The sequence below is a fragment of the Lepidochelys kempii genome, chromosome 4 (genome assembly GCF_965140265.1).
Source record: "Lepidochelys kempii isolate rLepKem1 chromosome 4, rLepKem1.hap2, whole genome shotgun sequence".
NCBI lineage: Eukaryota > Metazoa > Chordata > Testudines > Cheloniidae > Lepidochelys > Lepidochelys kempii.
The window spans coordinates 139,156,348-139,169,142 of NC_133259.1; the positions used below are offsets into that span (position 1 = coordinate 139,156,348).

Below are 12,795 nucleotides of genomic sequence, written 5' to 3' on the forward strand. Positions count from 1 at the left end.
CGCAGAGGCAAAGGGGGTTTGCCTAGCCTGGCACTGTGACCATGTCACCCCTCCCTTTGCCTCCCTCCACTGCCTCCCCCTTCTCTAGCTCAAACACCAGCTACTTGTTTTCACCGTCAAGGCCCCACATGGCCAATCCCCACCCTCCCTATCACCTCTCGCTCACTACTGAGATGTCGACGCTCGTCTCCAAACGGCCCTTGATGCCCATCACCAGCACTCACTTGCTATCTTTTCAGACAAGCCCCTTGGTGCTTCCTCCCCTGCTGCCCCACGTGCTGGGGAGGAATTCCCCGTAAACAGCCCCGAACATCTCATCATCCTCCTTCTCTCCCCCGGCCCTGAAACTCTCCTTTGCAGCGATGCCTACAAAAAACAGGACGATGGCTCCGCTGCTGGTGCCTCTGAGGACAGGACAAGAGGCAATGGGCTTAAATTGCAGCCAGGGCGGTTTAGGTTGGCCATTAGGAAAAACTTTCTGACTGTCAGGGTGGTGAAGCACTGGGTTAAATTGCCCAGGGAGGTTGTGGAATCTCCATCATTGGGGATTTTTAAGAGCAGGTCAGACAAACACCTGTCAGGGAGGGTCTAGATAATACTTAGTCCTGCCTTGAGTGCAGGGGATGGGACTAGATGACCTCTCGAGGGCCTTTCCAGTCCTACGATTCTATGATTGTATGCCACCATCTCTCTGTATCTGTCTGCTGTCTCTTGTCTTACACTGTGAGCTCTTTGGGGCAGGGACTGTGTTTCTCCAGCACCTGGTGCAGCGAGGGCCTGGCCCGTGACGAGGGTTTGCAGGCAGTACAAATAATAAATAACAGCAATAATAAAAATAATAATTATCCACAGGCCTGTGGGTGTCATGTGTCCTTCTCTGTGCCTGATCCACAAAGGGGACGAGTCACTGCCCCCTGCCTTCCCCTTCACCCCCCCATCCACCATCACTGCCCCCTGTCTTCCTCTCCACCCCCTGCATCCACCATCACTGCCCCCTGCCCTCCCCCCACTCCCATCCTCCATATTCCCTAGTGAGATCTAGTAAGCCGCAGAAGAGGGATAGATGGGTGGGCTATTGAAACCGATGCTGGATGAAGCCCTGGAGAATGGAGGCCCCTAGAAGAGTATATTAACGTGGCCTGTCCCATCTCTAAAGCCTTGCTCCCTGTATTTAAACAGGTGTTACCAAAAAGGCAGGAACTCCAGCTAGAAACGCAGCTGAAAAGCTTTGGGAGCTGGTGCTGCAGGAGATGAGAGCCCTGCTCAGACCTGGCTGTGCTGTCTTCCCAACACGCCCTACCAGGTGGAACTGCGCTCCCCACCAAGCCGGCCCGGCTGACCTGACCTCGTTCAGGCCAGGGCTCAGGGTGCTGCTTACCCATGAGTTAGCCGGCAGCTTCGCCGATGCCCTACCCTGGGTTAATAATAATCATTCTGTTAACAGGGTGGGACCTTGCTGGGAACTGGTTGGTGTGTGAGGGGAAGGCAGGGGGCAGTGATGGAGAATGAGGGGAAAGCAGTGGACGTGTTATTCCTTGACTTTAGCAAAGCTTTTGACACGGTCTTCCACAGTATTCTTGTCAGCAAGTTAAAGAAGTATGGGCTGGATGAATGGACTATAAGGTGGATAGAAAGCTGGCTAGATCGTTGGGCTCAACGGGTAGCGATCAATGGCTCCATGTCTAGTTGGCAGCCGGTATCAAGCGGAGTGCCCCGAGGGTCGATCCTGGGGCCGGTTTTGTGCAATATCTTCATTAATGATCTGGAGGATGGCGTGGATTGCACCCTCAGCACGTTTGCAGAGGACACTAAACTGGGAGGAGAGGTAGATACGCTGGAGGGCAGGGATAGGATACAGAGGGCCCTAGACAAATTAGAGGATTGGGCCAAAAGAAATCTGATGAGGTTCAACAAGGACAAGTGCAGAGTCCTGCACTAAGGACGGAAGAATCCCATGCACCGCAACAGACTAGGGACCAAATGGCTCGGCAGCAGTTCTGCAGAAAAGGATCTAGGGGGTTACAGTGGACGAGCAGCTGGATATGAATCAGCAGCGTGCCCTTGTTGCCAAGAAGGCTAAGGGCATTTTAGGATGTATAAGTAGGGGCATTGCCAACAGATCGAGGGACGTGATCGTTCCCCTCTATTCGACATTGGTGAGGCCACATCTGGAGTACTGTGTCCAGTTTGGGGCCCCACACTACAAGGAGGATGTGGAAAAATTGAAAAGCATCCAGTGGAGGGCAACGAAAATAATTAGGGGACTGGAACACATGACTTATGAGGAGAGGCTGCAGGAACTGGGATTGTTTAGTCTGCAAAAGAGAAGAATGAGGGGGGATTTGATAGCTGCTTTCAACTACCTGAAAGGGGGTTCCAAAGAGGATGGATCTAGACTGTTCCCAGTGGTAGCAGATGACAGAATGAAGAGTAATGGTCTCAAGTTGCAGTGGGGGAGGTTTAGGTTGGATAGTAGGAAAAACTTTTTCACACGGAGGGTGGTGAAACCCTGGAATGGGTTACCTAGGGAGGTGGTGGAATCTCCTTCCTTAGAAGTTTTTAAGGTCAGGCTTGACAAAGCCCTGACTGGGATTATTTAGTTGGGGATTGGTCCTGCTTTGAGCAGGGGGTTGGACTAGATGACCTCCTGAGGTCCCTTCCAACCCTGATAGTCTATATTCTAGGATGGGGGAAGAGGGGCAGTGACGGTGGGTGGGGAAGGACCTATAACTCGCCCTGTGATGAGAGTCCATGCTCTAACCTGATCCTTCCTGTAAGTACCTACCATGGGCATGCGCTCCCCTAACAGCCTTTAAATCCACTTCAAAATCACGGCAGGACCAGTTGGAGGCCTGGCTCTAACACAGGCACCCAGGCCTACCCGCGCCCCTTGGTCCCCCAAAAAGAGGGGCCGAGGAGGAGGCTATTTCCCTGCCCTCCTTTATCAGCCGGCTGTGCTCCTGGATCCCTCCCCACCTCTGGCTTGTGCTGCCGCAGCATCCATTGCACTGGACCCTGACTTTATTATATTAACTTTCGTCTGTCACTCCCGATCTGTCAGGCCGGGTTTTCCGTCCGATTGCCTCACTGTCTTGCTCTCTGGTGTGGCATGCGCTGCTGTTGTCAGAGGAGGAAGCGGATTGATTGCCTCTTGGGCCGCGGATCTCCGTTTCGTTGCCAAAGCGGCTGCACCTGTTGCATTTATAGATCGACCGGATATTTCGAGTTCATCGAAGTTCACGGCCGAGGGGTTATGATCAGGGCTGATGCAGCTTGGCATTGCGGCGCAAACTTCACTTGGCGTTTCTAGTGCAGCCCGGCTTCGCCGCTCACCGGCTTTCATGGTCTTGCCTGGTTCAGCACGCAGGGCTGAGGAGTCAGCCCAGCCGCCACCCTGCCCTTCCAAACCCGGGGCTGGATTTGAGAGATTGGCCGATGAGTCCGGGCACCGGCGCCGGAGGTGCAGAGAGATACAAACAAAAATAACCACATCTTCCATCTTCCATGCAGACTCGCATAGATCCCAAGGCCAGAAGGGATGATCGTGATCATCTAGTCTGACCTCCTGTTTAGCCCAGGCCAGAGACCTGCCCCCCAGTAATCCCTAGAGCCGAGCTTTTAGACAAATCTTCTATCTTGATTTAAAATTTGTCAGTGACGGATAGTTCACCACGACACCTGGTAAATTGTTCCAATGGTTAATGACTCTCACTGCTAAAAATGCACACCTTATTTCCTGTCTGAATTTGCCTAGCTTCAGCTTCCAGCCACTGGATCATATCAGACCTTTGTTGGCGAGACTGAAGAGACAATTATCAAATATTTGTTCCCCATGTAGGTACTTATACACTGTGATCAAGTCACCTTTAACCTTCTCTTTGTTCCATTAAATAGATTGAGCTCCTTGGGCCCATCACGAGAAGGCAGGTTTTCTAATCCTTTCTTCATTCTCGTGACTCTTCTTTGAACCCTCTCCAATTCATCAACATCCTTCTTGAACTGTGGGCACCAGATCTGGACCCAGCATTCCAGCAGTGGTTACACTAGTGCCAAATACAGAGGTCAAATAACCTCTTTTACTCGAGATTCCCCTGTTTCTGCATCCCAGGATCACATTAGCCCCTTTGGCCTCAGCATCACACTGGGAGCTCCTGTTCAGCTGATTATCCACCATGATCCCCAAATCTTGTTCAGAGTCCCTGCTTCCCAGGATAGAGTCCCCCATCATGTAAGTACAGCCTAAATTATTTGTTCCTAGAGGTATATATTTGTATGAACCAGGGGTCACCCAATTAAATTAACAGTCAACAGGTTTAAAAGCAATGTAAGGACGTACATCTTCACACAATGCACAGTCACCCCGCGGAACTCCTTGCCAGGGGATGTTGTGAAGGCCAAGGCTATAACTGGGCTCAAAAAAGAATTAGACAAATTCCTGGAGGATAGGTCTAATGAAAGGCAGTTCCTTTTACCCAAGAGTTGACAATCTAGACTGACAGGAGAGACAAGGGTGGAAGGGGAAGCCACTTGCTGGACGTCACCCAGCAGGTCGGAGCTGGGCCTAGAACCGAGGTCTCCTGAGTGCCAGGCCAGCGCCCTGCCTGCAGAACCAGAATGGCTGGCTGGTAGAAAGTGTTGCACTCCCAGGCTGTCGCCCTGACAAGGTGCCACACAGAACAGGCACCGCACTGGGCAGAGCTAGGACAGGCTTCTCACCCGCACGGCTCTGCCCGGGTGTCCCGGCTCCGACTCAGGGGGACCTTCTCTAAGGTCTGGTTCGCTCTTCAGGGCTCACCCAGTTTTTGGCATCCCTGCTGAGGCTGCCAGAGGGGTGGGGGATTCCGTGGTGCTGGGGGGTTCTTGGGCCGGCCTGCTGGCAAAGGAGGCCTTGAGGTGCACCTCACCCGGACACCGCACAGCCAGTCAATGAGGGACAGCTGTTGGGAACAGCAAACTGGGCCAGCTAGGAACAGGGGAATCAAACTCCGGCCACCATTACCAATCTCCCGGGCCAGGCACCCCTCCCTGCAGGAAACGTCCATGGTTACCGGGGACCCAGTGCTTGCAATGCCACGAGAGCTCAACTTCCAGCCCCTCTGATGTTAGCATAAAGCAGCGATGCATCCACCCTCGCCCCATGTGCCCTGGCCGCCCCTGCTGCAGAAGGGGACGGGGAGGGATGGGCAGAGAGGTGAGGGCCTACCTCGTTGTGGGGGAGCCCGGCGGCAGAGAAGATGGGGATTTTCTGCCCCCTGGCGATGCTGTTCATGACGTCGATGGGCGAGATGCCAGTCTGGATCATCTCCTCGGGGTATATGCGACCATGAGGGTTGATAGGCTGACCTGAAACAAGAAGGCAGGAAGCGGTTGTTGCAGGGGTGCTCATGGACCTGGTTTGTTATTGTCGGGTCACTTAAAAGACCTGGATGGTTTCGTGGGGATAGGGAAATGAACGGTTAGATATGAAAAATACAAAAACCTCACACAGAGGGGGAAAATAGTCTAAACAGGGAGAGAGAGAGAAGAGCCCAGAAAGGTGGGTGTCGTTCTGGGCCTGCTGACCTGGGCAATGCCCCTTTAAAATCTATAGGGCAGGGGTTGCATGGGGGTGATCAGGTGACTGAGCAGTCATCTCAGGTGTGCAGGAATCCAGATTCTTGTGGGGCAGCCTGCGTGTTATTACACAGGCATCACTTAGACACCCGTGTGTAAAAATGTGCCCCCTGGAGGTTGACATTGCTCCCCCTCAGACACATCCATGCAAATGTAACCACAACTGGCAGAACACAGGTTCGGAGCTCCCCAGTGGCTGGGCCATATAGAAGTTTATGAGTCTGCTACCATCTCTGACCTAACAGACTGGGCCCTTTAGATCAAGCAGTAGAGGCTTGTTCTTTTAGATCCAGGTTCAGTCCCCAGAGATGACCCACACAGTGGTGTCATTTCGACTGGGGGCCCACTGGGGGCTGTTTCACTGTGGGTTATGCTAGTGAAGTCAGTGGGAGCTGCAAGCACATAGCTGAGGGCAGTAAAGAGCTGGTTGTTGTTAGAGGGACATCGGCACAGTACAAATACATTGGCCAAGCCGTGTAGACCTCACTCAGCTTCACAGAGGGAGCTTTTGCCTGAATAAAAGCTACGTAAGGGCTTCTGGATCTAACACCACCTTAGATTACGACAGCTGAAAGTAACGGAGAAACCTGACATACTGTTATGTTGAAATGTGCCAATGGTCACGGTCAGGGAGTCTATGCCCTGGTCTACAGCAGGAAATTAGGTCGATGTAACTACACTTAGAGGTGTGAAAAATCCACACCCTAGAGCGACGTGGTTACACCAACCTACCCCCTGTTGTAGACAGTGCTAGGTCGACGAGAGAACTCTCCTGTGGACCTAGCTACCGTCTCTCAGGGAGGTGGAGCACCCGCCAGTGGGAGACCCTCTCCCATTGGCATCGGTAGCAGCTTCCCTGAAGGGCTACAGCAGCGCAGCTGCTGAATTTAAGCGCAGACAAGCCCCCTAGATCCAAAGACAATCACGTACCTTTTTAAAGCCTGTGGTACTGGGCTCTCCTTCTGACTCAACGGACGGAACAATCAAGCCCCTTTATATGTAGTAAAAACAGCTGCAACCATGCAAGGCAACAGGCCGCATGGCAACAGAGAGCTAACCCAGTTAGCTTCAAAGAGGTTTCGCTGATTGCAAAGGCAGAGGCTGGATATTCATAGAATCCTAGGACTGGAAGGAACCTCGAGTGGTCTTCTAGTTCAGTCCCCTGCACTCAGGGCAGGACGAAGGATTATCTAGAGTCAGACCATCCCTGACAGGTGTTTGTCTAACTTGCTCTTTAAAACCTCCAATGACTGAGATTCCACAACCTCCCTAGGCTGACTCTTTGATGAACTATTGATTGCGGGCTGTGGGTGCTGGAGACAGAGGGAGGAGCTGTGAGTGTCATGCAGAAAGGAAACAGAGGGACAAAGCTTCTTGGGCACAGAGCTGGCTGGAGGGGCAGACTTGGGGATTTCTGAGCAGGGGACCTGTTCCTGTTTGTTCCCACAGTGCTCTAAGAAGCAGGACTCTGCGTTCATTTTTTGTAAACAAACAACCCTTCACCGAAGAATATACCTGAGTCCAAGCTTCAATTTCTCATCATCACTGAAACAGCCCAGGAGGACCCCAGATGTTGGCTAATCCCTGGGACTAAAGAGGCGACAGTATTCTTTGGAGCCTCATCTAACTCACACTGGCCAGGAAGATCTCCCCACTGACTTCAGTTCCCTTCTTACCCTTCACTTGGCTTGGGCACTTAAAACAGCTTGGTCCATTTCATTGGTCCTTCTTGTCAGTCCCTAGTCAATTTCACCTGCAGAGTCTCATACACAAGCCCAGTGCTGCAATGTTTGTATTGCAAACACCAAAGAACAATGGTTATTTGTTCACAAAAATAACTGTTCACATTGGAATTTATTACCTATTAACAAAAAAACCTTGGTAACTTGGTCAAATTCAAGCCCAGCAGCCTCTTGCTAACGTGATCTGAAACCTTTAGTGCTGGCTCACGTGGTCCAGGGACTAGGGCCTGGCCCTTGTTAGCCAGGAGACCTGGGTTCTTTGGATCTGCCACTGACTTGCTCTGTGATCTTGGTCGAGTCATTGCCCGTCTCTGTCTCAGCTTCCCCACCTGTAAAATTGGGATCTGCCTGCCCCCCTTTGCAAAGTGCAAACATAAGAACAGCCAGACTGGGCCAGACCAAAGGTCCATCTAGACCAGTATCCTATCTTCTGACACCAGCTGATGCCAGGTGCCCCAGAAGGAATGAACAGAACAGGGCAATTATTGAGTGATCCGTCCCCTGTCGTCCACTCCCAGCTTCTGGCAGTCAGAGGTTTAGGGACACCAGAGCATTGGGTTGCATCCCTGCCCATCTTGTCTAATAGCCATTGACGAACTTATCCTCCTTGGCCTCTCTGCTATGACTGACAGCAAAAGGGCTGTCATCCCAACACACAGGAAGACATGGTCTCTGCCCCTTAGATCATGCGCTCAACACCTCTTGCCATCTTAATTTCTTGTAATGGGCTTACCATTAATATCGAGAAAATCCTCGGCCATAACAGCTGGGCCTTTGTCGATGGGTTTTGCAGAACCGTTAAAAACCCGACCTGCAAAGGGAAATAAACGTTATTTAACATTTTCACCAATGGCCTCGAGGATAACAAAAAGAAAAGGAGGACTTGTGGCACCTTAGAGACTAACCAATTTATTTGAGCATAAGCTTTCGTGAGCTACAGCTCACTTCATCAGATGCATTCCAATGAAGTGAGCTGTAGCTCACGAAAGCTTATGCTCAAATAAATTGGTTAGTCTCTAAGATGCCACAAGTACTCCTTTTCTTTTTGAGGATAACAAAGCCATCACTGACAGAGTTTGCAGACGACACAAAGATTCGGGAAGCGGTAAATAATGCAGAGGACAGGTCAGTAATACAGAGAGAGCCGGACTGCTTGGTAACCTTGGCACAAGCTTGCCGGGGACACCCCCTCGGGCTATGCACCCTTCATTGGAGAACTGCGCAGGTTCCAGCTCTTGTTTCCTAGGCTCAGAAAAGCATTGAAACTTCAAGCTGCAGACCCAGCTAGTACACTTAACGTGGCTCCCATCCCCAGGTGGGACTTGCCCAGGGTCACACCAGAAGACCATAGCAGAGCAAAGAATCAAAGCGAGGTTTTCAGAGTCCCTAGCCCGCATCCTAACCACTGAGCCATCCTCCCTCTCACCCAGAGCCTGGGCTCTCCCCAGGTATGGCTGAAAATGGAATCCATTTTGCATGCAACACCTGCCCATCCTATGGACAGCGGTCAGATGGTTGCTCAATGCCTGACCCACAACCCATTGAAATCAATGGGGGTCTTTCCTCCTATGTCGAAGGGCCCTAATGACCCAGGTGCTTTGTCTTACTTGACGTTTCCTTCAGCAGCTCACCCCTCCTCCCGCCTCTGCTTTTGCTTCGGTGATAAATTAAACAGCTGTGTGTCTAAGACAAATCGAGGCGCAGTGAATACCAAGGTTACTGACCTTTCATGGTCAGTGGCTCCCTCTTCCCAGCCCCATCTCGGTATTGATCTTTATCTGCTGTGACAAGGACAATGCTTTCCCTGGCCCTCTTAAAGGGCCGGAAGAGAGTCCTATAGGGCAACTGCTGGTGTACGGGGGAGAAAGGGCTGAAGTGGGGGGAGCAGTAACGCAGAGCTATCGATTCCCCAGTGCGGCAGGGGCTGATAACAGCTCTCTAATGGGGCTTCAGCTTGGGAGCGCCGGGGGAGTGTGCTCAGGAGAAAGAGGCGCAGAGTGCGAACGTTCACTCGCTACCTCGGGAGAGCACCTGGGGTTTAACCCCTGCATACTGCGGGCACCTCGGGGCTGATGGGGCTCAGCTAGAGCGCCTCGTTCACTGGTCTAGAACTTAACGAGGGTCATGGAAGCCCAGGGGAAGGATGAGGAGGGTCACCCAACCTGACCCCTTGCTGGACTCCTCCCTGTGCACCAACATGTAACCCCCAGCAAGGTGGTTCTCCCCCCGCCAATCCAGGTCTCCCTCCCCTCCCTTGAATCTCTTCAGTCAAGCTGCTCCCACCACCATCTGCACCTTCTGGGAGGCTAAGCTTTTCCTGCCTTAGCCACAGCTCCTTGCCCCTTGGGTAGCTGTCTCTGGGGAGTGTACCCCTGCACCATGTCGTTTCCCCGGCGGTGTGCATCCAAGGGGACAGCACAGGCTGTGGTCGTGTCTCAGTCTACACAGAGCCCTTCCTTCCCTAGAGTCCACAGCCTGAGCCCCCTGCCTCATCCCCCGGCCTTTGTGTCCCTTCTTTGTCCGGTCTCTCATTTTCCTCTCTCCTTCCTGGACTCTCAGGATGAGTGAGGCCCTGTCCTGAGGCACTGACCTTGGCCCGGATCCTGGACTCTGCTGAGGCTGCCCTGCTCTGGCAGGGCAAAGCCACTGGAAACTTGGATCATCCAGAGGACTTCCCCTCCGCATGGGAATCTCTGGGTGGCCAACGGCCAGTGCAGTGGCTGCTACACTGTTTCCCCTCCTGTCCCCCCACCCAGAATATGGGGGACTGGCTTGGACACAGGGGGCATGTCTAGGATATCTCTTCATCAGATTGTCTATTGGAAGGGGGCCACTGGCAGCTGGAATAAGCTAGAGCAGCCTCACAGCCAGGGGCTGGGTTTGGCACTCACTCACTGCAGGATCACGGAGCCACTCACGTTGCTTAATACCCCACCAACCATGACATGTGCCTAATCCAGCTCAGCCTGTCCAGAGAATCCAGACCCGAGGGCCCCAAATGGGCTGGCTCTGAGCTTCAGAGCAGCCCTGTAATGACCTTGGATTTACGTACAATTCCCCTGATCAGTACGTCCCAGCAGAGCAGATTAGGGCTGAACCGGGTCCGTGTGGACCGCCTGGAGAGGTACACTGCCTGGACATACTTCACACTCTTTGCAGCACTCACAGGGACACCATCAGGATAAAAATAGTGGCCTACATTTTCAAAAGGGGCTAAGGGTTCTGGGTGCCCAGTTCCATGCACCTCAAAGAGGCCTGATTAGCAGAAAGGGCCACGCGCCCATCCTCTGGAAATCAGGGTCCTTTAAGGTGTCTCAACCTGGGCACCCAAAAGTTGAAGTCACTTTTGAAAATGGAGGCCAATACACAGCAGTAAAAGACACTTTCCTGTGTTACTAATAACAACCTGAGTCATCAATCCAGAAAGATATTTGGACAAATCACATTCACCTTTCAGCAAGGAGGCTGCTTGGCCGCTTTTTATCCTTCACTTCCGGTGAACAATGAAACCCACTTTCACTTTCTCTGTCTGATCACTTTCATGTCCTGATTTTCAGGTCTTGGCCCAAGGCTGTTGCACTTGGGTCTATCACACGGCAGGGGAAGGTTTGCATTTTTTAAACGAACCCCTCTCTCATTGAAAATGGTCGAGCTAATCCTTACTCCTGCCGTGAGTGCAGGGGATGGGACTCGATGGCCTCTCGAGGGTCCTTCCAGGCCTACGATTCTAGGATTCTATGAAAACCCTTGTAGCTCAGGCGATACGGGCTGGTGTTTATGGAACAGAACTAATGCAATTGTTTCAAATGAAAGAAAATGGGCATCACAAAATGCGGAAGAGATGGCCAGCCCTCTGTGGAGATAGAGGCGGTTAGGGACTATTTAGAAAAGCTGGACGTGCACAAGTCCATGGGGCCGGACGAGTTGCATCCGAGAGTGCTGAAGGAATTGGCGGCTGTGATTGCAGAGCCACTGGCCATTATCTTTGAAAACTCGTGGCGAACCGGGGAAGTCCCGGATGACTGGAAAAAGGCTAATGTAGTGCCAATCTTTAAAAAAGGGAAGAAGGAAGATCCTGGGAACTACAGGCCAGTCAGCCTCACCTCAGTCCCTGGAAAAATCATGGAGCAGGTCCTCAAAGAATCAATCCTGAAGCACTTGCATGAGAGGAAAGTGATCAGGAACAGCCAGCATGGATTCACCAAGGGAAGGTCATGCCTGACTAATCTAATCGCCTTTTATGATGAGATTACTGGTTCTGTGGATGAAGGGAAAGCAGTGGATGTATTGTTTCTTGACTTTAGCAAAGCTTTTGACACGGTCTCCCATAGTATTCTTGTCAGCAAGTTAAGGAAGTATGGGCTGGATGAATGCACTATAAGGTGGGTAGAAAGCTGGCTAAATTGTCGGGCTCAACGGGTAGTGATCAATGGCTCCATGTCTAGTTGGCAGCCGGTATCAAGTGGAGTGCCCCAAGGGTCGGTCCTGGGGCCGGTTTTATTCAATATCTTCATAAATGATCTGGAGGATGGTGTGGATTGCACTCTCAGCAAATTTGCGGATGATACTAAACTGGGAGGAGTGGTAGATACGCTGGAGGGGAGGGATAGGATACAGAAGGACCTAGACCAATTGGAAGATTGGGCCAAAAGGAATCTGATGAGGTTCAATAAGGATAAGTGCAGGGTCCTGCACTTAGGACGGAAGAACCCAATGCACAGCTACAGACTAGGGACCGAATGGCTAGGCAGCAGTTCTGCAGAAAAGGACCTAGGGGTGACAGTGGACGAGAAGCTGGATATGAGTCAGCAGTGTGTCCTTGTTGCCAAGAAGGCCAATGGCATTTTGGGATGTATAAGTAGGGGCATAGCGAGCAGATCGAGGGACGTGATCGTTCCCCTCTATTCGACATTGGTGAGGCCTCATCTGGAGTACTGTGTCCAGTTTTGGGCCCCACACTTCAAGAACGATGTGGATAAATTGGAGAGAGTCCAGCGAAGGGCAACAAAAATGATTAGGGGACTGGAACACATGAGTTATGAGGAGAGGCTGAGGGAGCTGGGATTGTTTAGCCTGCAGAAGAGAAGAATGAGGGGGGATTTGATAGCTGCTTTCAACTACCTGAAAGGGGGTTCCAAAGAGGATGGCTCTAGACTGTTCTCAATGGTAGCAGATGACAGAACGAGGAGTAATGGTCTCAAGTTGCAGTGGGGGAGGTTTAGGTTGGATATTAGGAAAAACTTTTTCACTAAGAGGGTGGTGAAACACTGGAATGCGTTACCTAGGGAGGTGGTAGAATCTCCTTCCTTAGAGGTTTTTAAGGTCAGGCTTGACAAAGCCCTGGCTGGGATGATTTAACTGGGAATTGGTCCTGCTTTGAGCAGGGGGTTGGACTAGATGACCTCCTGAGGTCCCTTCCAACCCTGATATTCTATGATTC

The 12,795-nt window shown here is 51.8% G+C and overlaps 1 protein-coding gene across 1 annotated transcript in view; it reads right to left on the reverse strand.

Annotated features, from left to right (window-relative positions):
• ATP6V1B1 (ATPase H+ transporting V1 subunit B1) overlaps positions 1 to 12,795 on the reverse strand; it is an 80,739-nt gene that overhangs the window by 10,554 nt on the left and 57,390 nt on the right. The window contains exons 5-6 of the mRNA XM_073343055.1: positions 8,089 to 8,166; positions 5,204 to 5,343 (exon numbers count right to left, since the gene is read on the reverse strand). Of these exons, the coding sequence (XP_073199156.1) occupies positions 5,204 to 5,343; positions 8,089 to 8,166 (218 nt within the window). The remainder of the gene's footprint in view (positions 1 to 5,203; positions 5,344 to 8,088; positions 8,167 to 12,795) is intronic.